This window comes from Pholcus phalangioides, unplaced genomic scaffold (assembly GCF_987345545.1).
Source record: "Pholcus phalangioides strain wild (caught in Gottingen) unplaced genomic scaffold, Ppha-v1.0 ptg000017l_1, whole genome shotgun sequence".
In the NCBI taxonomy this organism is placed as follows: Eukaryota; Metazoa; Arthropoda; class Arachnida; order Araneae; family Pholcidae; genus Pholcus; species Pholcus phalangioides.
Genome location: NW_028301610.1, coordinates 58535262 through 58563142, shown reverse-complemented (window position 1 = coordinate 58563142; position 27881 = coordinate 58535262). Strand labels below are relative to the sequence as shown.

Here is a 27881-nt window from a genome sequence, read left to right as displayed (position 1 = left end):
ACTTGGAAGATAATATCTTGTTTGAAACTATGAACACGGTTTTTTTTGTTGTTTTTTTTATCTGTCGATTGATGTTGGATGATGCTCGGTAATATATATGCAAGGGGTTATCGTCCGAAGGGCCGGCGATCAAAGCCCTTAGGAACTGGTTCTTGTGACTTGGCCTCTAGTTGACAGCAGTGACTAGAAGAAGGCAATTTCTTCAGCAAATGTAAGAGAGCTATATGCTCTAATCCCCCTTGAAAAATGACCATGAAATCGTTACATTTACCTGTGTTATTTTTCGCCTGTTTAATATGCCGCTATGCAATCTATGGTTTATCGTTGTATCCGTCCAGTTGTCCCGAGCCGCAAATCATGGAAGACTTCGATATTCAAAGGGTAATTAATCCATTTATAATATTCATATATTGAGGGAAATTTTGATAAATCTGTTTTAACGTTTCCGTATTCGTCATTGGCACGTAATAGTCATCTAAAAGAACTCAAATTCGATTTTCATAACCTCTTCGCTGCAGAGGTACACGTATATGTACCTTCATTTGTAGCGGTGTTAAGGTATCCCACTAGTTGAAAACGTAATTTTGAAGAAAAACGTTAATTTTGAAGAAAAACTTTAATTTTTTTATGAAAGCCCTATTCTTTGTAATTCCAAAACAGGCCTTGTTTTGTTGATGTGACGCTCAGAACCGAAATTGTTTCCACTTTAGTGTTGCGTTTATACATACAATCTTCCGTGAATAAAAACTTTAAACGTGTTTAACAAGAATGCTATTTTTGACATTTTACTTGAGTTTGAAACATGATTTCTAAGAATTATTTCATTGTATCATTAAGAAATTTTAATATGATATTCTGCTATATATTGCCGAGTTAATGAACTAAAATCTAAGGTCTATAACATTATATTTGTCTAATTGCAATGTTTTATAGACGATTTTATGTAGAACAAAATTTCCAAAAATACATCAACCGATTTGAGTGTAACTTATGAGCATATCATACAATCCTTTAAATTCTGCACCATTACCGGCTGAATGTACTGTGAAAATAATAAAATTCCATTCGTGGAATGTTTTGCAATCGTGTTTGGAATATCATATGAATTTCGCTTAAAATCTGACATAGGTAGTGCTAAATGTATTATTGTTTTGATCATTTTGGGACATTTTCTATCAAAAAAACTTATTAAAGTTCACTCCCGCACTATTTCAAAGAAAAGTGACAAGAAAGGTAAACATCCAAGTAATTATCGGTGGCTGAGATCGTCCATTGATGAAAATGGCATTTGATATAAACTTGATTCTGTGTTTTTCACGTATGAAGACGGTTTCATCTGACAGGCTACGTTAATATAGTTCAGGGGTCTTCAACCTTACAGACACATTACGGGCCAAATTAAACTTTCCAAGAAGTCCACGGGCCACCTAGTCATACCGTGTTATTTTCGGTTATTAAACAAGGTTCCCCAAATTTATTAAACACTTTTATTCACACTGAATTTATTTATTTTTCATTAAATTTAAATTTTCATTTATTTTCAGATAACTTCCTTTCATTAATTAATTCTTTTTAATCAATTATTGCTTTATTAAATCTGAAATTTGTCCCAATAGTTCTGAAAAAAAAAATTTCATCAATTTCAAATTTTTATGAAATATTTTTTTCTTTTCCGAAAATTCTTAATATTTTTCATGAATTTTTGATAATTGTAATAAACACTGAAAAATTCTGAAATTTTACTCTTAATTCTAAAATCACTCTCAATAATTCTGAAATTGTTTCTTTCGGTAATTCTGTAACTATTTTTTATTAATTATAAATTTTCATCCATTATGAATATATTTTTTTCCACAGCTCTAAAATTATTTCTTTTATTATATATATATATAAGGTGTTTTTTTAACATTTCTGTAAATTCTGTAATTATGTATACCTTTTGGATGCCGAATTTGGTCTCTCGGAATATGTAGCCTATATGAAGTCATAAGCCACAATACTGTTTTGATTCAGGGTCCCCCCGAATTCATTACGGTGGCCCTTTTAATATTTCGAATGCACAGTATTACTATGGAATCTGTAAAGTATCCACAGTTCCAAATACAGCCGTACAGATTTTAGTGGAAAGAGCTCTTCAACGAATTTTTTTGGAATTTAATCATTTTTCTATGTAAAGTAGCTATTTTCTAAAAATGGTCGGGGAGCCACAGCAAAATGCTCGGAGGACCACATTTGGCCAGCGTGCAATAGGTTAAGACCCCCGATATAGTCGAATCAGCACTGTAATTTGGTGTACCGCAAATTCTGGTGGAACATTCAATCAGCGATTGAAAGGGTAAGTGCCCTAACCCTCAGAAAAGTGTCCATAATCTCGACAAATAGAATTCGCACTTCTATCCGTGAAAGAGGTGCACATTCTGACTCTATGTTGTGATGTTTTGTCTCAAATGTTGCGTTTGTATCGATAAATGTTGCTTCATTAGAACCATAGCCGGGAATAGAATGGAAAGTATTGGGGGGGGGGGGCACGATGATGATTGCTGAAGGGGGTATGATGATGATGATTTTAATTCCTATATACACGTTTACATTAGATCAGTCGGCTCCACCTCTTACGCTGGGGGATGCCATTGCCCCCCCCCCTCCCACCATGCCCTTCACTCCCGTATATTAGAACAATCATAGTTTTTCGAGTAATTTCTTTGTAACATTTGAAAATGAAATATTTTATAACGAGTTGCGTGACTTTTGGATGAGACTCTGTATATGATTTTAAATGAATATTTGTGTGCCGAGTAATATCGTACCTATTTATTTTACTGATAGTTTTATGTAACAACTGATTTCAGTTTCAAGGATTATGGTATGAAGTACAACGAACATTCGCTTGGGTAGAAGGAGGTTTGAAATGTGCCACTACACACATCAGCAGTGCTAATAAAGACAGAATGAGAGCCACATTCCGCAGAAATGGAGTAAACATCCTGTAAGTTAGTAGTTTTTCCATTGTTTTCTTGTCATTTTCACGAAGTTTTTTTTCGTGTAGAGACCAGTGCCGTCTTAAGAGCATCATGGGGTCCCGGGCAAAGTGATTTTCCTTAGATTCTACCAGGCAAGTGTGCATGCTTACTCTCTAAAATTTCAACCAGATCTCATTTTTGTGAAACCCCTCTTCTCTTGAGGGCCCCCGTTTCGTGCCCGGGTGGGCCCATGCGTTAAGACGGCATTGGTAGAGACACTGAATAAACTTTTATGCCGGGTTCACACTGGCGTGATACGGCAAGCGTCGCATCATGCACATCGACGTGGATTGGTTAAAAACTTGAAATTGAGGTTTTCAACCAATCCACATCGAGTTTCATGCTGCATCGCGCCAGTGTGTACCCTGCCTAAAGGCCTACACTCACTGCAATGAAGTGACATATTTTATGTCACGTCAGTGTAGTGTGTTTCGGCCTTTAGACCGTGATATCGAGTCGTTTCTGATGAATCTGAAATACAGTGATAACTGAGCTAAAGAACCCCATTAAAAACAGCTTGAGAGCATGATAAAATAACACGACATCAATGAAATTAAATGAAAATTGATTCAAAATAAAGGAAACTGTTCAGTTCATAAAATGACGAAAAGGTTTGAGATCCATTCATAAATACTTGGGTCATAAAAAAATGTTGAATTTTTTAAAAGTTTTAAAATTTAATTTTGGATAAGATTGAGACGTTAAAATCTCATTATTTTTCATCACTTTATGAACTGAACACTTTCCTTTATTTTGAATCATCTTTTATTCCATTACATTGCGCGCATGATAAAATTGCGTGAAATCAATATGTTTTCAATGTATGTTTTTGAAAATTTACAAAAAATTAAGTATTAGAGATATGTAAAATTTTGTACTGGCATAGGATAGCATGCACAATCAAATATATGTGGTAAAAATTTGAAATAAATCAATGGATAAATAACACACAGGTCTGTGTGTGATGAAACAACTTTTTTAAAAATAATTAATGTGCCTTATAGTTTTTGGGATGCTAATTAATGGAAAAATAATTAAAAAAATCCATTACGTCTATTTTTTAAGATAAAGTGAAAATTAAATCTGTGGTGTTTGGTCAGAACGTGATATTTCCAAAAAATGGCATTTTGATCTAAAAGTAAGTCTTGCTAATTACAACTGATTAGAAGTGAGATAAATGCACAAATACGTGCCCGTACGACTAAACAACATGCTGATGTATGATATTTTCATTTGTATCTGTGTGTATGCTTTATTTTTGATTTTTAAATGACAATGAAAATGCTTATATCTCAAAAATGTGATTTTGGAGTTATGTTCTGACAAAACACCACAGAAATTTCAATGGTAATACATAAGCAGCATACAAATCACATTCAAACTGTGCATTATAAACAAATAGAGTAAATCACTGCCAAAGATAATTAAGTGATTTTAAGGTGATATGGGGCACTGATTCCGATTCTGTCATTTGGTTTTGTCATATTGGCTCTACTTTTTGAGAAAAATAGCTATAGCTATTGTTGGATGCTTAAGCGGGAAACTGAAAACACAAAGCAACGAAAATGTAGACGAAGCAGCATTAAAGACAATTAAAAAAGGTCCCGCAGCCAACAGCAATGAATACAGATCATCCGTTCAATACTGTCAAACTAACAGAAATGTTGTGTGTTTATGAAAATTAAGACGGTTTTATATTGTCATTACCTATCGTGATAAAAAAATACCCTTTCTTTCTCTACCAGCGTATCTTTTACTACAAAGCCAACCTCAGTTGGCCAGAAATCTGTACGTGATGGGGGGAAACTAGGATTATTTTGGTTTTAGCAACCCAAAAAACGTAAAAATAGCAGAATCGGAAACCATGGTGCACTATGTCCGCACCCTATCCGAGGTATCATTTGTTCTAGAGATTTTTCTGCAAATTTTGAAAAATAATTTAAAAAATAACAAAAAAAAAAACGAGTCCAAGTTTTAGATGTGTTTTTCTCGAAAAATGTCAAAGTTTCAACTTTTATTTGCTGTTGCAGAAATCGACGTGTTACTTTGATGAGAGGGTACCTTCATACACCAGACATGAAAGAACCAGCAAGACTTGAGCTAGTGATGGGTCCTCGTAAGTAATATACATTTATTTCTATAAAATTTGAGCTTATTTTCAAAAAAAAATTTCCGAAATGCACTTTTTAACGGTTTATAAATCTTTGGGATAAACTCTATGAGGTTATGCAACCGGGATTATTCAAACGCGAATATTTGTGATAGAAATTACAATGTAAAGGTAATCGTTTCTATCAAAAGGGGAGCGCGTGTCCAATTTTTTCATACACTTCGGTATTTTTCATTTCTCGATAACCGTCGTCTAGGTAACGGACACCCATGAGACCGAAAATATTGTTCACTAACGAGGAGTGACCATTAATGGATAGTAAGATACATTGAGAGTCCCGTCAATGATTCAAAATTGTGTCTGTCAGTGGAGGTGTCCGCTAACGGAAGTGTCTGTTTTGGGAGGTTCCACCATAGAATGATCGTGTCCCTTATGTTAACGACGAAAGGGCAGTAAGGGTACCTTCCTGGGCTAGTTAAAACCTTCTGGAACCACCAGGTGACATAGAAACTTTTAGTTTTTCAGACTTGACCAGCTCAAATTTTAAACAAAAATGTAACACTTCCACTAATTCTTTTTCTGAACTATTTTTTACTTTTGTAAAGCAATCGTGTGGAATACGTTTTTTACCTTTACTGTAAATTTAGCAAAGGTGGATATGTTTCCTTTTGAAAATGAGCTCCTCATTTCATGTTACACAAAGAAATTTTCAAGTTGTCCAAAATTAAAATTTGAGAGGAATTAGTTTATCTGTTTCTCTGACTTTTTTGACTGTCAAACCAATCCAATCCACACGACGGATATCTTCGAAACAGTCCCAACAGTATTCAGACAGTGTTCCAACAGCTACTTTAAGTTGTCCAGGTAGCCCTCATGTGACCCTTTCTTTTGGATAATATTCAGCTATGGTAGATCACCATCATTCACGCTCAAGGCTGAGTAGATGATGAAAATCACATTCAAGATATAAATGGGTAAAAACTGGTTCCTGTACTACATACACTATAGCCACCTCGTTGGGCATTTTGCCTGTTGTGGCGTTGTATTTGTATTTGTATACAGCAAGGGTGCTCAACCTTTAGGAGATTGTGGGTCACTTCATTGGTTTGAAAACTCGTCGCGGGCCACTTACTTTTGTGATGTGGAACAGCGCGGCAGGTCTATTAATTGATCTGTAAATGTGCCGCGAGCCGCTTGAGCGATCTGAGACTGTGCCGCGGGTCACTCAAGTGATCCGTAAATATGTCGTGGGTCACTAAAATGACTTTTGAAAGCGCCGAAGGTCACTTAAGTGACCAGGAAATGCATTACTGAACCTATGAATTCAAAAGGAAGGAGGGTAGACACGACCCCAAGTTTTGACGTGAAAACGTTTTTGTGATTTAAATCACGTGGTAGGTAATGAAATAATTAAATTGGTATCATCAGATTTGTGTGAAATAATTTACTGACGACTAATGTTAACTATGCATTCCATACCTTTTGAGATACAGCGTAAAACAATTTCGTTATGAACGCGGACCGCGAGCCTGGTGCCCAGACCAGAGAAGAGGTATTAGAACTAGACGGGTATCATTGGATTTGCTTTAACGAGATCTACCGGCAGACACCAAAATCACCGATGTATATACTGAATACTTCTTGATATATGAGCGTTTAAATTATTTTGTTTCCGAAAAGTTTCGCAATTTTTTGCGAATGCACCCGGTAAATGATTTAAAAGACCTATTCGCCTAAAAAAACACGTTGGATGAAATTTATATTAAGGAAGTAAATAATATCTAAGGCAGAATATTTGTGAATAATTGTAAATATTTTTACGCAACCACTTCATTTATATTTGAAAGGTCCACCCCCGCCTTCTTCTAGTTTTGCAAATTTTTTGATGGCATCGTCAAAATCAATGCCACATTACGCATCTGCTTGTACTTTTAGTTGAGATGAAGCGCATCAAGCCTCTTTAATGTTCTGCAAATTTTTTCTTCGGTGCTTGACAAATTTCTGACTTGAAAATGACAAAATTGCATTTCTGTAGCTTTTTTCATTCAAATTTTTCTTATTCGATATTTCTCGTAATTAGGATGTAAAACTTATTAGAATTTTTTTATTTGTTGAATTGAACAAACTAAAGAAACGCAAGTCAATGTTGCTATCGCTGTTTTTGAATTTTTCCAAGTGTAAATTTTTTGGACTCTCCGAGACCGCCCATCCCTTTGGGAAAGAGCGCAAACCATTCTAAGATGGCCTCTCTGGGCGGTCAGCGGTCATGTCCGTCTGTCTGTACTTTTTGGAATTTTTATTTCATGTTTTCGAAGAAGACAGAACTGAGATTCTTACCTTTTATTCTAGTCCAGTGTTTTCCAAAGTAGGTGATGGAATGTTATTGGGGGGCGATAGAAGCTACGGGTTTAATATAGAATCCATGGGGTTCACTTGAGTTGGGGGCGATGAGAGAAAAACTTTCTGAAGAAGGGGGCGATGAAATGAAAAGTTTGGAAACTTTCTATAGTCATTTTAAAACATTCAAAGATATTTTCTCACATTGACTGCTTTATAGAATTTCTCGAACCAGCTTCAGAAGGAACCACTGAACTGACAGCCACAATACTATATATAAGTACCTTATATTTTTGGTTAATCAACATCATTGGGTACCTTTTCCTTCTGATACATTTTCGAGTTCGTTGGTAACTTTCCGGAGGAACTTTGAGTAATTAGCCTTCAAATAAACAGAAATTGATTTAATAACATATACAAAGATATTTTCTTTCGATATTTTAATTTTTTGTACAAAAATATTTTAAATTTTTCAATCATCTTTTGGAGGGAGGGTTAGAATGTTTAAAAGAAACATCCGTATCTTCGTGAATACGCGTGCAATTTTTACAAAAAATTCACTCAAATATTGAAAAAAATAAGTAAAACATTTTGTTAAAATTACAAATCATTTACTTTTTTTGTGATACAGGTTTGATCAAAACATCTTTTTCTTATAAATGTTTTTGTCGGTCCCCCCCCCCCCCACTAAATTCACCCATGACTAAATTTTCAGCTCCAAAGTGTCCACTGACTTATGGCTATATAGTGTAGCAGAAAACCACCTCAAGACTCAGTCACGCTAGGGTTCCATGACACCCCAGGCAGATTAGTCTGACATCATAGAGTAAAAAACGTGTAATGTCATTGCTATCGCTGTCCCTATTCTGCTTTTTATCAACGATTTCAAGACATCACTTGGAGAGGCAAACCTGTTCCTTCTTCGAATATTTCGCATGACAAATCCACTCTTCCTACCCCTTGGCAATTTTCCCAATAAATTGGCAATTTTCTCACAATCGGGGCGCACAATTGAAATATAATCAGCTTATATACACGTTTTCCATAACTACTTTACCCTGTAGTATAAGAATCCCACATTAATCGGTATATTGCAGTATATATATGTATTAACTATTATACAATATGGTGTCATCATTATATGATGGTCAATAACAAAATGTATTCATATGTTTATTCTTGCTTTTGAGGACCATTATTTGCTTATTTCGTTTTTTTCCCAATATTTCCATCTAGTTCAGCTATTTCTTCAGTACCGTGTAATTGATACCGATTATGATGATTACGCTGTGGTCTGGGGGTGTTTCGAATCACCCAAGTACAGCCAAATTTTAGGACATACAGGTATGTGAGATTCATTTAATTGATATTCATATTACAACTCTCTGGAGGAGTTAAGTTTTCAATTGAACCTGAACTCATAGGTGTGTGTGTGTGTTGAAAAGCCCCGTGAGCTTCAAACCTTTTAGTACTTCAGATGAGTGAGTAAATTTTAACAGAGGGCCATTTTTCTGTCTGATGATTTTGCTATCGAGTCAATTCCAGCGATCTTTTCGATCTTATTGCTTCATCTTGTTTGAGGACAAATTGACTTTGTGATGTGCCTAGCGTAAATCTTTCCATGTTCCTTTGTGCTATCTGCAGTCTTTGTATGGTTTTGCTTGTGAGTGTCTATGTTTCAACTCCAAAAATCAGTGCTGGTGGCACACATTGATATTGAATACTTTTCTTTTCAGGCATAACGATATTTTACACTTCTGAATCAAACAGTTTTTGCCAAAAGTGCGTCATCCGATCCTGGTTGTCCATGTTTATTTCTCGTCCAAAGTACATGTAGCTTTGCACTTCTTCCATCTCTATTTCGTCAGCAAAACGTAACTGGCTGAGAAATTGCCCATTTATTTTGATTCCTTTCTCATCCCTTTCCAGTTTTCTGAATACTTCATCCAATGCAGCAGTAAATAATTTTGGCGAAATAGTATCATCTTGTCGGAGACCTTTCTCATGTATAACCTTTGCTTTTCCTTTATCCAAATGAGTGGTTGCAAGGGCTTCGTCATAGATTTTCTTAATGATATCGATGTAAATCTTCTCTATCCTAGTTGCTCCTACAGCTTCAACAACATCAAATGCGAAGATAGTCAAAGGCTTTTTCAAAGTCAATGAAGGTCCTACACAAGGAATACGAATTGTCATTGTGTATTTCTCTATGAGTTTCCTGATTGTTTGTATGTGATCCCTATCGTACTAATTCCTCTTGAAAACCAGTGCGCAGTGTGGAATGCGCCTTAGAAGAAGCTACTATAAGCATTCTCTCTCGGACAGGCTTTCAACTTCGTAAAGAGATGGTGGATAATGTCCTGTAAATGTAATTTAGTTAGTCCACTATAAAGACAAATTGGACCAGTTACATATTGTAGCTAAATTCATCATGACTGAATGACACAGCACGCTTTTTTATGATGCCATTTGGTTGCTCGATTGTGCTCGTCCTCATTGATGAATATTTTTCTCGAGCTTCTCAAGGTCTGAATAAATGAAAGTGACATAGTGGCAGATCAAAGAATAGGATAATTGGTACAGAGCCTCTAATCCAGCAGTTGTCAACTGATACTCCGTGGAACTTTTGTGGCTCTGAGTGCACTTCCCAGGGGCTCCGTGGCAGCTCCAATGAAATAAAATAAATCAGCAATTTGATAAATAACTAAAAACGAAAAAAGGGTCTACAGGGTACCGCCACAGAAATTATATACTATAAAGGGCTCCGCGGTATCAAAAAGTTTGAGAAGCAATGTTTCAACCCTTTTCGTGCTATAGCATCCTGCACAATATTCACGACTAAACCTGTAGTGACATGACAACAAGCATTATCTCCCCCCCCCCATGTAACAAAATTATACCACCCGAAAGTATACAGGGATCTTTATCCCTCGGAGGGCCTTTCACAGCTTTCTCAACGTGTCATCGGGCACGCTTTGACACATAATAAAGGCAAAATTCATTTCATGAAATGACATACAGGGCGTCCACTCTTATCGTTGTCCAATGACTATTTCCTGAACCGTTGGTTTTAGAAACAACTTTCAATTAGAAAAAAATGTTTCGAATGTGATATCACCTATCATCTCTCAAATGCTGTTAGAATGAAAAAATATATAAATTAATAAAAAAGTTACGAAATTTAAATTTGTATACGGTCTCTGGGTTGTATATCAGTCATGTCTGGAAAAATATTTTTCATGCTTTAACATGTGAAATAAAAAAATGAATTTTAGTTTTATGACCAACACTGACCGAGTTATAAAGCATTGTATTTCTCGCATTTTGGCATTTTTTCGCACCATTTTAGCCAAGCTTAAGTAGCAGTAGACCTACATACATTAATATCTGTAATGAACCGATACAGTTTTCTTTAAATTTCATTTAATGAGACATTAGGAGCTGTTAGGGTACATAAAACAATCTTTGAACTCGAACTAATGCGTTTAGAAGGTATATATAGGGTGCCCATTCTCTTACCGTTAAAATCTAGAAGTCAATCTTTAAACTGATAAAGTTCATACTTTGATGCCGTGTTCCAGGCTTCTTTGAAGCAGACGTTTTGTCCACTACTGCGGTGGACATCTTCAGTGAAGTTTTCGACAAGCGAAGAGACGAAACGACCTCCTTGGATGACCGTTATCCACTGACGCTTTTGTTGAAAACGCGGAATGATCAACCTCGTAGTTGTGACGTCGAGCAAGTGACGTGCAGATGTTGATGGAACGGGGTAGAACTCCTTAATACTCCGTATATGAAGGCGTCTTAGAACGGGGTGGTTTCTGATTGGGTGGGTGGGGATCGGAGTCATGGATTTAAATGGGGGTCGGAATTCAGAAATGTTGATTTCCTAACCATCCTGATCTCGGTATTTTGGATTGTCGGATGCCATATCTTTCTCAAGTGCAGCCTTTATTTCTTCCTGTTGAAATTATCTTTGTGCTTAACTCAGTAGCTTCGCGGTTCAGTCATGGTCCTTGAGGAAGGCATGTTCAGCGACAGCAGACTTTTCTGTTTGCTCCAGGCGACAGTGTTGTTGATGCTCGGTGAGTCGAGTTTTGAGCGCAAAGTGGAGCCGATGTAGACAGATCCACATGTACAGGGAATCCTATAAATTCCCGACGATGAGAAAGGGTCTCGAGGGTCGAGGCACTTGAGGAAGATATGGCCCCCAACAATCCGAAATACCACGATCAAGATGGTTAGGAAATCAACTCTTCCGCCTTATTGAAATCTGAAGATTCCGATCCCCACCCATCCGATCAGAAGCCGCCACGTTCCATCAACATCGACACGTCACTTGCTCGACGTTACACCCACGAGGTTGATCCTTCCTCGTCTTCAGCGCAAAAGCGTCAGTGGATAACTGTCATCCAAGTAGGTCGTTTCGTCTCCTCGCGTGTCGAAATCTTCACTGAAGATGTCCACCACAGTAGTGGACGAAACGTCCGCTTCAAAGAAGCCTGGAACACGACATAACATCCCCGAAAGTATGAACTTTATTATAAACTCCGGCCGTGAAAGCCTGTCTTCTCTTTTCAATTTCTAAACTGTTTGTTCCAGAGATAACTTTCGATTGTGTAAGAAAAGTGCTTCCAATTCTAAGAGATTACATTTAACTATTTTAATATAGAAAAATGTTTCAAATGTTGACTCACACCATATTAAAGATCATTAAATTTAAATTGAATGGTTTTTAAAATGGCTAATCGAAAAATTACGAAGATGAAATTTTTTTACAGTCCTTGGGTCCAGATGTAGGGTAGGTTGTTACTTTTTGTTGGTTGCCATCTGCTTTTATTTATTTATTTTCCATTTTTCCTTCTAAAATACCATATTCATATAGTATGGACGCTATAACTGCTTTAATTAAACAGCAACCATTAAAAGTCTATATTTTTACCACCAGTTGCTTACATGTACAGGATAGTCAAAAAGTCCGTAGAAACTTTAAAAATGAATTAAAAAACCGGAAAAATAACTGAAATAAAAAACGGTTTGCAGGGTTAGCATGGCTAGGTCACGGGAATTTTTTTAGGACAGGAAAAAAATAACTAACAAAAGAGCTGATAGGTGGCGCTGCTACCAGCGACGTCGGTAAAAATATGCAAATGAGACGGTTATAATAACTTGCGCTCCTAATCCATAACCACTTCACCGTTGTAAACTGTGTATGTGGACCTACTGCACTCTGCCGTTGCTGAATTTGTGACTCGCCTGCAATGTGTTATCCCCTGTGGTGGTGGTGGTCATGTGGAACACATACTGCTGTAATAAACGATTTGGAGTCATTTTGTTCGTTATTTACGTATCTTTGGGGCCGTTCAAGTATTACGTAAGCAAATTTTTAGCCATTTTTGACCCCCCCCCCTTGTCAGCAAAAGTCAGCAAAACGTTGACCCCCCTCCCCTGTCAGCAAAATTTCGTCATCAGCTATACCCCTCTGAATCCTAACTCATTTTTTCATAAGGGGTGGTTGATCACGTAAGCATTATACAAACCCCCCTCCCCCCCCTTGTCATCAAAAGTCAGCAAATCGGAAACCCCCTCCCCATCCATGATGACGTAATACTTGAACGGCCCCAATAATAAATAAACTGTTTTGATAATAACTGGAAGCAGTGAACAAACTACTAGTGATTCGGAAGTAGAATCTGAAATAGAAGCAGATTCAAGTTAAATGGGCCAACTTAGGCTCCTACACCATAATATATTAATCATCTGGAATCAAGGACATCTGTGTAAGAGCAATTTTTGGAAGTAAGAATTAATGTCTTCACACACACCCTATTTAAAAAGCAACACACTCATCGACCCTGTCGTAAACAACCGGAAGAATAATACAAATGTTTTAGTATATACACTGACGTATGAATGATTATAATTTTGTAACCATGAATATTTGTATGAGCACATAATATTTGCTCCCAGTATGTATTGTATCTATAGTAATGTTTATGTGCATTCCCAATTATGTAAAAAGGGATACTTATGCTTTGTAAATAATTCAAATGTGAATGCCCATCACTTTGAAAGGAAGCTGTTTGTTTATTTGGTTTGTTTATTAGTATTTTTGCAGTGGAGGCTCGGTGTTTTCATCTGTGTGCGCATATATTGCATATTCTGTAAAAAGAAAGGGAAGCAAAACTCTGCTCAGCACTGTGGACGGAGGCTTTGTTTTCTCATTTCCCGTCACAGTGGAGGCGTTGTATATATTTTGTATGTATTGTGTATTTAGATCATTCGAATCTTCCACCTCAACATGCCAACTTCATCTTCTAACTTGCCACACAAGTCTTCCCTTCACTTCTTTTGAAATCCCAAGCTGCGGTCTCCAGCCCTTATGTGCCACTGGGCACACGTGCAATTTTTTTCCCTGGTCATTGGATTCAAGATGCTCAAGATCCTCTCACAGAAAGTCACTCTTATGTCGCTATAGAAGTTCTACTTCAAAATGTAACAGATATGATGAGCTGGAATCGAACCCGTAATCTCTAGATTGCGAGTCCTGTGCTGTATTAACTGCACCAGTACTTGTTGCCGATTAACGTTCTTATTAAGCCCCTTACACACGGAGCGGACCCGCATCCCTTTTTACACGAGCACATATTTGCGGGCTTTACACTCTCTCTCATTTTGTTTTCAACCAGTGAACGCTGTACGTGAATAGCGCGTTGTGTTTTTTATAGTATTTAATTTTTTTAGTTTTACTTTATTATTTAAAAATTATATTTATGAAGTATGGACAAAAGGAAGGTACTAAAAATATTTTTAAAATATTTTAATATGAATTGCTGGCAGGCACATGCTAATGTTTTTCCCTAAAATGTTTTTTTTCTCAAAACTAAGTTTTTGTTAGATATAAAGAACATTTTTTCAAACATACTCATTCAAATGCCTTGAGACTCTGTGTCTCTCAGCACTTTACATACCGTAAACTGGGGTGACTTGGTGACAAGGTTCCGACTATGTGCTATTCACGGATTTTAGGACGCAAGCGCTTCCTGGGAGCGTATGGATGAACAATCGGTTTCAAAATGTTTCATGCCGATTCAGGAGCTGTAGGTGACTCACCGACAGCCTTTATTGTATCATCTGCTGTCAGCTGTTGTCTAGAGAATTTTTTAGGTTATATATAATGTGATTTACACGAAATTTTTCAAGTGCGTGTAAACCTCTCCTGGTGCAGACAGTGTGTGCTTCGTGGACACTGGTAATTTAATATTTCTCTCTAGAAGTTACTTACGATAAGAAATAGTTATTTGAATTGTAAAAACACTGCATTTTGGCAGAAATATGACGCGTAAACAAAAAAAAATGGGGATTCAGGTGGTGACTTTGTGCCACCTGTCTTTTCAGGGTTTTTTACCCTTTTTTTCACTAGCTTGTTATTGTCCTAGCAATGGTTCGCAAGTACACTGCTCAAAACAAATAGGGGAGCAAGCAAAAAAGTGAAGAAAACCGTGCGAGACAGCCACGTATTGGCATACAATGGATAGTACACGCGTATCAATGCGCAATACAGAAAAAAGACGTAAAAAAATTTGGAATTAAGCTTTAATTCCTTGAAAATATGGAAAAAAACATGAAAAGATGATTTAGGGCAACAATTTGGTTACATGTAAACGATAAAAAAAGGTACTGTTTAGACAGGATGCATGAGTTTTAATAGGGCGTGTTGTCTCCTCGAACAGCTAAGACTGCTTCACACCTGTTTGCCATGCATGCGATGAGGTTATCGATCAGACTTTGGGGAATACTGTTCCACTCCTCAAGAAGTGCAATCTTCAAGTCTCGGACAGTAACAGGCGGCCTTGGTCGCACAGCAATGCGTCATCCGAGCATGTCCCAAACATGTTCGATTGGATTCAGGTCAGGAGAGCACGCTGGCCACTCCATACGCTTTATTGTTTCAGCTTCAAGCATGTTCTCCACCAGACGAGCTCTATGCGGTCGGGCATTATCATCCTGGAAAACAAAGGAATCTCCAATGGCTCCAGCGTCAGGGATGACATGAGGTCGCAGCATCTCGTCTGCATACCTTCGGGCCGTCAAAGTGCCATTCCGAATGATATGCAGGTCCGTACGTCCGCCTATGCTGATTCCACCCCATACCATCCAACCAGCTCGTCTGTATTGTGACCTTTCACGAACGAATGCGGGGTTATTTCGAGTGCCCCTGTCCCTCCATACCAGAACACGTCGGGTGTCACACTCCAGCCTGAATCGGGACTCGTCTGTAAACAGCACTTGGCTCCAATCATGTTGCTCCCAATCTCGATGTTCAGCAGCCCATCTTCTTCGGGCCGCACGGTGGCGTGGGGTCAACGGAATGCAGACCATTGGCCTACGTGCATAGAGCCCTCCCTCATGAAGCCGATTACGTACTGTTTAGTTGGACACCCTTCGTCCTGTTGCCAAGAGCAACCGTCTTTGCAGCTGCATAGCATTCTCTGTTCTGTTTCGACGGGCTGTTAACCGTACATACCGGTCATCAGTTGCTGTAGTGGCGCGTGGCCGACCTTGCCCTGGTCGACGTCGAACATTTCCTGTTTCTTGGAATCGATTTCACAGCCTTGCAACAACACTTCTGGCGACTCCAACAGCGTCCACGACACTACGTTGTGTTTGCCCGGATTCCAGTCTGCCTATAACACGCCATGCCATGGATTCCGGTAAATCACGTTGTTGAGACATCCTCAAGTCACCTTGTCTCAAAAAAAATACTGCGCAATCGAATTTCACAGTTACGGCAGTAAAACAGACGTTTCTGCAACATCCCGATTTATGGCCTTATCTCCTTTTTCTGGTTTTTGACGTCATGAACTTTGATTTGCATATGAAGTTTTCTTCTTCCGTTTCCTGCTAGGCTTTAAATTATGGATGATTCATTTTATGTTACTTATCAGTATACATCTTCGCGTAATTTTGTTAATACCATGTGCTCCCCTAATTATTTTGAGCAGTGTATGTGTTGAAGCTGGGTTGTCGACCCTTTCGCAATAACTCAAATGAAACACTTGAAAAGGCTCTTAATGTGGTAAGAAACAAACAGATGCTCACCGTTTTTGATCATATTGGGGAGGCGTGTGTAATAACAATGAAGAAAGTTGGCAAATTTTACTCATGGCCTGACCCAGCTGACAAAATTTGGTACATCCGAGGTGCCGAATCATAATGAACATCAAGAAACCTTGACCTATTGGCAGGAACAACAACTTTGTAATGGATTCGAAGAAATGAATGTTATATTTATAGTGTGTTATTTATTTTAAGAGCCTTATATTTTCGTGTTTTAAGGCTTCTATATTTTTGTTAATGTTTCAGGGAATTAAAATTTTCCAAAAAAAGTAAAAATAAATGTTTTCTTTACTTAAAAATAACGCTTACGTCAGCAACCACCCTTTATGAAAATATGAGTTAGGATTCAGAGGGGCAGAGCTGATGACGAAATTTTGCTGACAAGGGGGGAGGGGGGTCAAAAATGGCTAAAAATTTACTTACGTAATACTTGAACGGCCCCTATCTCCTGTATCTCAGAAGGAAACGGATGGATAGACGTATGTGGGTACATCGATTGACGAACGATTTAAGGGTGCTTATGGCAAAATCATTAAAAGTAGCCAAAGATGCGGGTGAGTTTGACTAGGACACGTGAATAGCTCCATATAACCTAATCTACAAAACCTGTATGTGCGAATGCGGTGCCCACACTTAAGTTTTCGCACATGCGGACCTGCACGAAAACTTCAAAATTGCGGGCGTCCGCATCGCCTGAAAACTCCGTATGCTACTTTTAAATCCCAATTGGGAATAACCAACTGGGTTTCGTGAAATTTTGAAGTACTTCTCCACCTTCATAATGAAGTTGCTAATTTAGAATTATAAATAAAACATTGCCTTTATGAAAATTCAATAGTTAAAATGTTATTTATATTTCTGTATTTTTTAGCATAATATGATAAATATGATATTAGTATTGAATAAATAACGCATCTAAAAATTTAAAAGAATGCATACTATGTAATTTTGAACTCAACGAATTCTTTAAATGTATAGGTTTCATACCATTACGGAGCATAACAGATGGCGCTGCTGAAAATAGAAAACTCAATTTCCGTTTTCTAGATGTGCAGGGAATCATGGAATATTGATCTAAATTTTTCTCCCATTATTTCTGATTGACATTTTCCTTGATAACGAAGTGCTAAATATATTTAAATATATTTTTAAATAATCAAACTGATAATAAAAGATAAATCTACAACCTACCTTGCATGTATAGAGTAACGCTAAAAAATCTCTGATTGGGATTTAGAATTCGTAGCATGTTTGTCCATAGGCGGAGATAGACTTGGAAGTCTGGAGGGGCACGATGATGATGTCAATTCATATATACATTAGGTCAGTCGACTCCACCTTTGACGCTGGGGGTCAATGCCTTCCCCCCCCCCATTTCCCCGCCCATGTGTTTGTCATTTATTTGTAAAATTCGTTTTTTATCATAGGAAGTATTTTTAAGTGGAAGGGGGGGGGGGAATTCTCAGAGAAAAAAAATTTAGCTCGAACGCCTCGAAAGCCGAGGAGCCCTCATGACAATTTGATCTAGTTGAAGTTTTGGAGAGAGTAAGTATGCAAATTAGTAAACAAGGTGTTTATAGCTGGGGGCCTCAGAAAAAGTTTCATACCCGGGGGCCTATGATGCTGTTGAGACGGCTCTGCGTTTTGCTCTTTAAAGAAATAGAGCAAAATTTTAATCCAAAAACTGAGCACTGACACGAGTTCTTGTTCGCAATTAAATTAGTTTCTCTGCCTTTGTGTCACCCTCACGACCGCAACTAAAAACTAAAATTTACCCTGTTACTTCTGGGATCTGTATCTCTTTTAGAGCCTCCTCCGCACAATTAATCCGGCCCTGTCACCATAGAAAAATTTGAACCACCTAAAAACATTAAGGAACTTCAAAGGTTCCTGGGTAGCATTAATGTCTATCAGAGATTTATTCTTGAGTATGCAAAGATCAGTGCTCCCCTTAACTGACCAATACCTTAGATTTTCCATGTGCGATTTCTGAAAACATCATAATTTTTTTTCTTGGATTTATGTTTGTCTGACAACATGGAGACGGATGACCATGTGTTGAAAAAATCGAATATTTTGGAAAATGTTAAATAAATATATATATATCTTTAGCTCCTTAATTTTCACTTCGATTCATAAAGAACTGATGTAATGCATTACACTTGGAATCTCATCTGAACGAAATCAAATAATTTCGAATAATTACGTCTAAACTAGAGTAGGAAAATCTGAAACAAAAAAAAAGTTAGGTGACAGCCAAATTTTTCTTGAATGTATATGCGTATATTTTTTACCGTTTCGGGGAATGGGTGATATTTATTTCCTGATTATATATTAGACACATTGATATAAATTACAAAAAAAAATGTGTTATCGTTGGGTTTCAATTTAAGGGGCCGTTCAAGTATTACGTAAGCAAATTTTTAGCCATTTTTGACCCCCCCCCCTTCCCCTTGTCAGCAAAATTTCGTCATCAGCTCTGCCCCTCATATTTTCATAAAGGGTGGTTGATGACGTAAGCATTATCCGAACCCCCCCCCTCCCCCTTGTCATCAACAGTTAGCAAATCGGAAACCCCCCCCCATCGATGATGACGTAATATTCGAACGGCCCGTTTTCTTTGAATTGTGTACGTCAGCGCCATCTATCGGCTGTTTTTTAGGTTTTCTTTCCTGTCTTTAAAAAAAATCCCGTGACCTAGTGATGCTAATAACCTTGCAAACCGTTTTTTATTTCGGTTATTTTTCCGGTTTTGCCGAAATGATGCTTCACTCGATACGACAAAGTGCCAAAAATGGATTAAATTCAATGCTTCATAACTCGGTCAGTGTTGGTCGTAAAATTAAAATTCTTTTTTCATTTCATATGAATATTTTTCTAGATGGGACCGTATAAAAATTGAAATTTTGTAACTTTTTACTGTTATTTTTTTTCATTTAAACGGCATTTAAGATAATGGGTGGCATCATTTGAAACATTTTTTCTAATTGAAAGTTGTCTCTAAAACCAACGGTTCAGGAGATAGCCATTGGACAACTATAAGAGTGGACACCCGGTATATGCAATTACAGCTGGCGCGAACCAATAAGATGATAAAATGAATATTGGTATTCTTGAATGAAGACAGCACATACAATTGGAAAAATTCAAATTTTTGCACATAAAATTCATTCTCATAATTGCAAAAATTTTACGCACATTATTTAAATGTTCATCACATCATAAAAAATTTTCACAAATTATAATATTATGCATTTTTGTCAGTCGACTCAATTTTTAACAATTTGGAGAGAAAGTTTTGTGCCAATAGCAGTCTGCGTTGTGCTGTAACGACGTTCATAATCAGTATACAAGGGATGGCGAACGTGCGGCACACGTGCCAGTGGAATCAACGTGGCCACCAGCCAGGACTGGAGAAACCTCGAAAAGTTCACGTCCAGTCGGGCATGTAACTTAAAATATTACATGTCTGAAAAAAATATTTTACATGCTCGACAAATACATTCCATTAAATCAAACTACATTAAAAAAATTTATTCACAAAAAAAATAATTCTTATAAATATCACAAAAGTGATGTAGAAATACTTTAACAAATCAATTTTGAGAGAAACGCAATGATTCAGAAGTAGCACGGGTACCAATTAAAAAACTAAAATCAGTCAAACCGCTGGTGTGTGTAGGAAAACTTGATTTGTATAACCAATGGGAAAAAATAAAGAACGAAAACATTTAAATTTTCTGTGTTTCCTAAGCTGGGTCCACACCCGTAGAACTCCATAGAATTCCGCAGCGCAAAAAAACCGGTTTTGGGGTGTGGCTACGCAAACTCAGCCATTAAAATCGCCCGCACCACACCTCAAGACCGGTTTTTGCGCTGCGGAGTTCTACGAGTGTGGACCTGGCTTTCTATGTACGCGTCGGGCATGCAGTAGAAAAAATAAATGCCCGGTCAAAACTTTCTAGCCCCGGGCATGTCGGCCAATAGGTTCGTCCTGCCACCAGCTAATACATTTGAAATAATAATTTATATATATATATAGTGAACCCCTCCCCCCTGGTAGCACATCATCTGTCAATTTTTAATAGTTCACATGAAAACTCAGATATAATATACATTTTGAATACTGTTTTATACGTAAAAAATGACATAACCTGTTGAAATTAAAGGCTGAAGTTTTTGTGTGTATGTTATGTTCCTTGATTTTTTTTTCTTTTTCTTGCTTGTATTTTTACAGAGAATCTTTGGATCATGTCTCGAAACTTGACCCTCTCTCATGAATCTAAAGATAAAATCTACGACTTTTTGGACAAAGTACATATTAGCAGAGCTGGTCTCGTCGATACGAATTTCGATAACTGCACCTTCCGAGGAACAACTGGATACAGAGCTTGAGCTTCCGATCCCTGAAACAACTAGAACACATGCGTATTTTCTGAAATATGCAGTAATATGATTTGCAAAAATGGTCTCCGAAATTAAATTATTTTCCCTTGCAATCTCTCTGTATTCTGTGTGTCCACATACTTAACAATAAACTACATTTTAGTATAATATCAGAACCAAGTCTATCATATGTTGACATAAATTTCGCTAGCAGGTTAATATACCACTTCGAATTCAACCTGGAATTCAATCATCGGTAGCTCCCAGAAGCCACCACGGATGGTCAGAGAAGGATTTATTTATTTTTATTTATTTATTTTATCACACAACCCAGTAAAAAACGATTTATGGTTTTGCCGCCCTTCCCCCATTCTAGTCTAATTTTCTTGACCACTCTTACCTCGAACTCGCCACCCTGTGCTATAACTCCCTCTCCCCCTGCAAGTACACGCCTATGTCTTTAAATCACTCTTTTGATCACTTCTATGCTCTCACACTCTCGAAGACACTCTTTTAGTTATTCATGTGCTTGCACACTGTTTTGGTCATTAACGTGCTTGCACGCACTCTAGATCACTTTTTTTTGTTCATTTACATGTTTTCACATGCTCTAGGCCACTCACTGACCTAATCCCTCGCTCTGTAGGTAACTGTTTTAGTCATTTGCATGCTTGCTCATGATCGAAGTCACTCTTTCACTCACTCATGTGCTTGCAAACTATCTAGGTCACTCTTTTGATCACTCACTGACCTAGTCCATCACTGTCTCGGCAGAGGCGGATTTATTTAGGATTTTACAACTATTGCCGCCTTTCTCCCATTCTACAAATTTTTTTGCCCACTCATTTTTCAAATTTGTCGCTCCTCTGCCCGCTAAGCCCACTTGTAAATACGCTACTGCCGATGGTTGAATTTCCTGAAGGTTTCTGGTACTTCTGGTACTCTGATACCAAGTCAATCATCTTCGATTCGGCGTCTGTGAATTACAGTCAAACCTCTTCGATATAAAGCGGAAAACAATTTGTTACGAATCAGGAAAGCGGCCTGGTGCCCAGATGGGAAGAGGTATTGAAACCGAAGTAATATCATTGGATTGGTCTTTACAACGTGCGTATGAGGATACCATTTCTTTTGACTTGCGCTGTGTACTTCCTGAGATATGAGCGTTTAAAGAATTTCGCCACCTAACTTTTTGCGAATGCTCCCAGTATCGTCAGATGATTTAACCCTTTATATCCTGACGGTACTTTAAAGTACCACTTCAATCAAACGCTTATATCCTCGTAATATGACCACTTTTACTGACGGTATCTACAAGGGCACGATGAGTGTAATTTTGACAAAGCAGCCAGTAGCTGGCAGTAAAGGCAGAAATCGTTTTTCTTTTTTGCTGTGGGCATTTTATCTTTGTCATGTAGTATTAGGAAGAAGTTTTGCAGTAGAGTTGATTTGCATAATGTTTATTTAATTAAATTTAGTGACTAATTACCGGTTTATTCGTGCTATTATTTTTTATTCTCTTCTATACTGTACAGATAAGCATTCCCTACTTTTTATTTGAAAATTACTATTTTATTTTTTATCATAGGGTCAGAAATGTGTGCCGGTACTACAAAGTACCGCCAGGAAATGAGAGTAATTTGTTTTTCTTATAATAGGGGGGTTCATGTGTGGTGTAGCAGTAGTAGGTAGGGCCTCCAAAAAAAATGGCTCGGGGATCCATGATGTTCTTAAGTCAGCCACCTCGTTGGTCAATTTGCCTGTTGTGGCGTTGTATTTGTATGTCATTTATAAAGAAATACATGGAGAAATTTCATTATTGGAGTTTCGAAGAAACTTGGCAATGAGACTCATAGCCGAAGGAAGTAGCCTAGTAAAGAAGAGAGGTTCTCCTGATGGGACGAAGAAAGACGTATACTACACTACACCAGAACAGCAAAAGCAGAGAAGAGTAACTTTTCTGTGCCCAAAGACATCAGGAAACAATTTCTTGGAGCTGATTGGCCTACATTTGTTCAGCAGAGGGGAAGATGTGAGATGAACTTCACTCAAAATGTTCATTTTGCAATGTATTTCTCTGTTGTAAAAAAAGGAAAAAAGAATTGTTTTCACAGAAGTGTCATCTCGAGTAGTGTAATTAAAAATGTGTACGTGTTTGATTTTCTCCCCCTTACACATTACCCATATTCCCGTCGGTACTTCTAAGTACCAGCTACATAATTAATCACTAAAACACTGTAAAAAGTATTTTACTCTTTTTTTTCCCTAAGGTTATTCTGCAACAAAACTTATCTAATGATGCAAAAATATAATTAAAAAGTTACTGGTAAATTAATTCAGGATATAAAATGTTCGGTAAGACGTATTCACGTCAAAAACTCACTATTTCTGGATCTTCTACGATGATAGTAAAAAGAAAACACGTAAATTAATTTTCTTTCGCTTAAATCTGGAATTTTTTGGTTGTGAAAGAAACTGATAAGAAAGGGTATTCGTGATAGTCGTAAAATCCTATGTGATGATGGATCTTGTTAATCATAGGCGCAGGGGCGTACGCAGGATAGACCTTTGGAGGAGGCACAAAAGGCTTGGAGGGAGGTACAAAAATTTTCTTCTCGAGAAATTGTGAGTTGCCGCCCTACAAAAAGCATTTAAATTAACAGAAATTGGTTTATATAGCATATAAAGGGTATTTTTATTCGATATTGCGTACTGTTGATGTTATGGAATGCAATTTCCGTATTGAGCTCAGCGCCCTCATACGGTAATGTGGACTATTTGTCAGTTGCTATTTGGCCGTCGTACCGTACGCACGTTTGTATCTTTGTTATAATCCCGCTTTACTTTATTATGTGTAGTAAATGTTTATATTATACATAATGTGTGTCTATGGATTCTTTCACCGACGTTGAGACGTACCTGCGTTTCCCTGCGTACGCCTCTTCCTAGGCGGAACTATGATTGACACGGGGGGGGGGGGTGCAGTTCACTTGAAAAAGTTCAGTGGCATTGGCATAAGCGAGAGGTTGAAGGTAGACTATATCAATACAAGCTTTAGTGGAGCTTCTACTAAGGCCGGGATTACACTATAAAAGTTTTCTAAAAGTTCTTTTATGAAATTTGAAAAATTCAACCAGTAAGATTATGGGTTGCATTCGAATGTAGCCTATGAACTTGAATCTCAGCACGTGCTCATCGTCATACTTTGAAAAACTTGCGAAAGACCTTGAGTTGTCTCAACAGAAGCTGCGATTTGATGACTGCATGTGTGGTCCTGAAATTTTCTAAAAAAAATTCGACATTCGAATGATAAAAAAAAATGGTGGAAGTAAATTACCAATTTAATGTGGATACAGCCCCTATACAGCTCCTATCCACTTCAGGAAGGCAATAAAAGAAAGTAGGGGATAGAAAGAAAAAAAAAGAAGATATACAGTAAAACCTCGTTAAGTCGTCACCCTAATAACTCGTCACTCCGGTTAAGTCGCCATTTTTCTTCAGGCCCTTCCACCTCCCACAGACAACAATGTTATTAAACCCTCGTTTACTCGTTGCTAATTTCGGTTAACTCTTCACTATGAAAAAATTTGAGAAAGTGGAACAGACTATTTTTATGTCTCCCATTAAAAAAAGAGCTTGTGTGTTAACAGCATTGCCATATGCTTAAAAGTCACCATAAAATCCTATATACACAAACGGAACAGTTTAAGTAACGAAAGTTACGCTGGGGAAGTTCATTTGCCGACTAAGGTTTTTGGAACGTTGGGGACTGTTCAAGCTAGATCTCATTTCTGCATGGGCTCTACTGGAGAAACCGCGAGACACCCAGGCTCTGTCGCAAGAAGCAACGGCCTTCGGCCCCCCAGGGCATCTCCGGCAAAACCAAAATTTATTGATACGTCAAAGATATAGTGCACATAGTGCAAGGAAATCAAAAATTATGTAAATCGAAGAATCAAACTAATCAAGTCAAAGTGCAACGCGCGGGCACGGATAATACAGTAAATAAACATAGAAAGCATGGACTCTACTAATTTAGGGCTTGAAATTTAAACAAAATATCTTTGTTGAAAAAAATTAGACATTCTTTCCCAAGTTGAGGTCTTCTGTTTATTTTTCCCTGCCCAGGGCCCCTCCACCGAGTCAAAAGTGTTCGAGATTACTTTGTAGTTGTATCATGAACTAACTACTGGTGAAGAATTAAAACACTAAAATTAAATTTGGTGTCTATGTAAAATTAATGTGCAATAGAGAGTTCTATTATGAAGAAAAGCTACTTAAATCTTTAGACTAACAGTTGCTCTGTTAGTCTAAATTAAAAATTACTAGTATAAATCAAAGTGTACAGTACATTTTAACGCAATAATTTAAGTAATAGGAGATGAAAAAGGTAAAAATTTGCAATTATTTTTTTCTTTCGCAATCTACAAATTTTATTAATATTGTTATTTTGATTCATACTTTAATAAATTTCATATTACTTTAAATTTATACGATTTTCACAACATTGCACATTTAAACTGACGGCACTCCGCTTAAGCGTCATAATTTTTCGATAACTTGCGGTGACGACTTATCGAGGTTTTACTGTTTTTAAGAAGGGGCTTGATTTTGCGAAAATGTGTCCAAAATCTCCCCTATGCGGAAATGCACCGTGCGGATCTGCCGCCAAACCGTGGAAACCACTTGAAGTGTTTTTCCGACTTTTCTACCTAATTTGCCGCGCTGGCTAATCTCACACAATTGGTGAGAAATTAGTAAAGGCATGTATGATAGAAGCTGCAAAATGACTGTTTGAAGAAAAACAGGTTAAGGAACTCAAATCTATTCCATTAGCTGACAATACCGTCAAACAGAAAGATATCCAGGCCACATCGCCATATGGCAATATCGGCTCATTGTCCTCACGGACTGGATACCTCTGGCAGTTTATTCATAAAAAAGCGTACATTCCAAAATATACATTACAATCATAACTATAAAATCATAATCTACGTATAAAATCATAATCTACGTATAAAATCATAATCTACGTATAAAATCATAATCTACGTATAAAATCAGTTGCGAGATCACAATCTACGTATACAATTGGAAATCAAGCATATAATACTATATTACATATTAAATCTTAATTCAAATATAAAATCCTAAATCGCATCTTGAAATCAATAATAAATCAGATAAAATTCATAATCGATTTCATCCTCAATTTAAATCGTTCGATTTCCACGGCATTATACTGTTCTTGTGCTATCAGTCAGTCTTCTTTATAGTTGATCAGTTTCTTTTTTCTTTGTGAACGGCGAGGTGATGCAGTTTGTACTTGTGCTATTGGCTGACATGGTGTCTGTGGGCAGGGACGGGCTTAACTATTTTGCGGCCCGGTGCAAAAAAAAATTGCGGCCCTCTGAACACAGAGGTTTTCCAATACCCCAAGGTATCCATGGGTACCCTGATGCCCACCAGGTTCACACTGGTGTCCGAGAACGACTGTAAAACTACTTTGTGGTCGTAAAAAAAAATGTAATTTGGCAGTAAATACGGACAAATGTGTCCGCTTCCCAGTGAAAAATTGCGAGTGCGCCCCAGGCAGGGCTCTCAGGGCTAGAAAAACGATCACAGTGGATCCCGCTTATAACGTTTTTCAAACAATCGTCATGAAAAAGCGTTGTAAGCGAGAAAACGCTTCAAACGGGAAATCTTAATGAGAATTTGTTAGAGTTAAGACCACGAAAATAAGTCCTACTAAGCGAGAAAACGTTGTAAGCGGGACCGACTGTATCTACCCCGGCCCTCAACCTTAGAGGTTCTCTATCTTGGACTGAATTTTAAGTTATTGCTTTGTTAAGAAATTAAAGTCAAAATGTAATCAAAACATTTTTATCCCCCCTCAAAACATTATCCCCTTTTGCGGCCCTCGAAAATTTAGCGGCCCGGTGCGGCCGCACCCTTCGCACCTGCCTAAGTCCGGCCCTGTCTGTGGGATCACTTTGTCTTCATTGTCTTCAATCCATCTAATTATTTTCTTGACTTTATTTATTCTACTTTTGTTTCAAAAAATCTCTCTGATCCAGAGCGTGGCATTTTCAGCAGCGGGCACAGCCATGTGCTTTAGATGTGCAGTTAATTTACATGTTGTCAAGTAATGGACGGGAGTGCCGATTTCACCACAAAGGCAATGATCTGTTCCTCGTCTTTTGAAGCGGTGAAGGTAATTTGGAAACATAGTTTTTGACAATACCGTAGGTCGGCGAATTAAAGACATCGGTATTTGGCTGGAAAAGCGCATCAACGATCGGCTAAGAACTAGATCGCTTTGGGCGATGCCGCACTAGGGGGAGGGCGATGAATTCACTCTTTCTTCAGCCATCTGTTCTACATTTCGAATGAGAAAAGCATATGCCAAAATTCACACTCGACCGGGCGGACCAAGTACACAGTTGAGTAATAATTTTTTCCCCTTTTTTTCTGTGTATTTTCTTATATTAATATTATTTATTTACCGCTAAAGACCATTTATCAAACATTTTTTTTACTATTTTCTTGCTCTATTGACATCTTCTTGTATTTCGTGAATTATATAATGTGAATACTTAAACGAGAAATCGGCCATACTGGTATTGTGTATAACTAGGATGACCAAATGAAATAGAAAAAAATAAATAAACGTGTATTTTTTTCAATTGATGCATAGCTCGTTAAAATAACGACGATTTAAAAATTTCAAAGCGAGTTTTTTTAGAAATCTTGACAAAATTAACGTTTTTACTAAAACGATGAAATAGCCGAGTATTATGAAAAAAATAATTCCGTCCCACAAAATATGGGTCATATGGTCACATTATGTGTGGTTCACAAATATATTTTTCAGGCACTTTTTATCTACTACAAGTGAGAAATCTTGT

General features: G+C 37.4%; 1 protein-coding gene across 1 annotated transcript; it reads left to right on the top strand.

Annotated features, from left to right (window-relative positions):
* Window positions 1–21149, top strand: LOC149074177 (apolipoprotein D-like). Its single transcript, XM_089246398.1, has 5 exons — window positions 1–381; window positions 2850–2986; window positions 5051–5136; window positions 8704–8811; window positions 20825–21149. Exons 1-5 carry the CDS (start codon window positions 247–249, stop codon window positions 20980–20982), a joined length of 624 nt encoding a protein of 207 aa, XP_089102524.1. The 5' UTR covers window positions 1–246; the 3' UTR covers window positions 20983–21149.
* Window positions 21150–27881: the final 6732 nt, after the last annotated feature.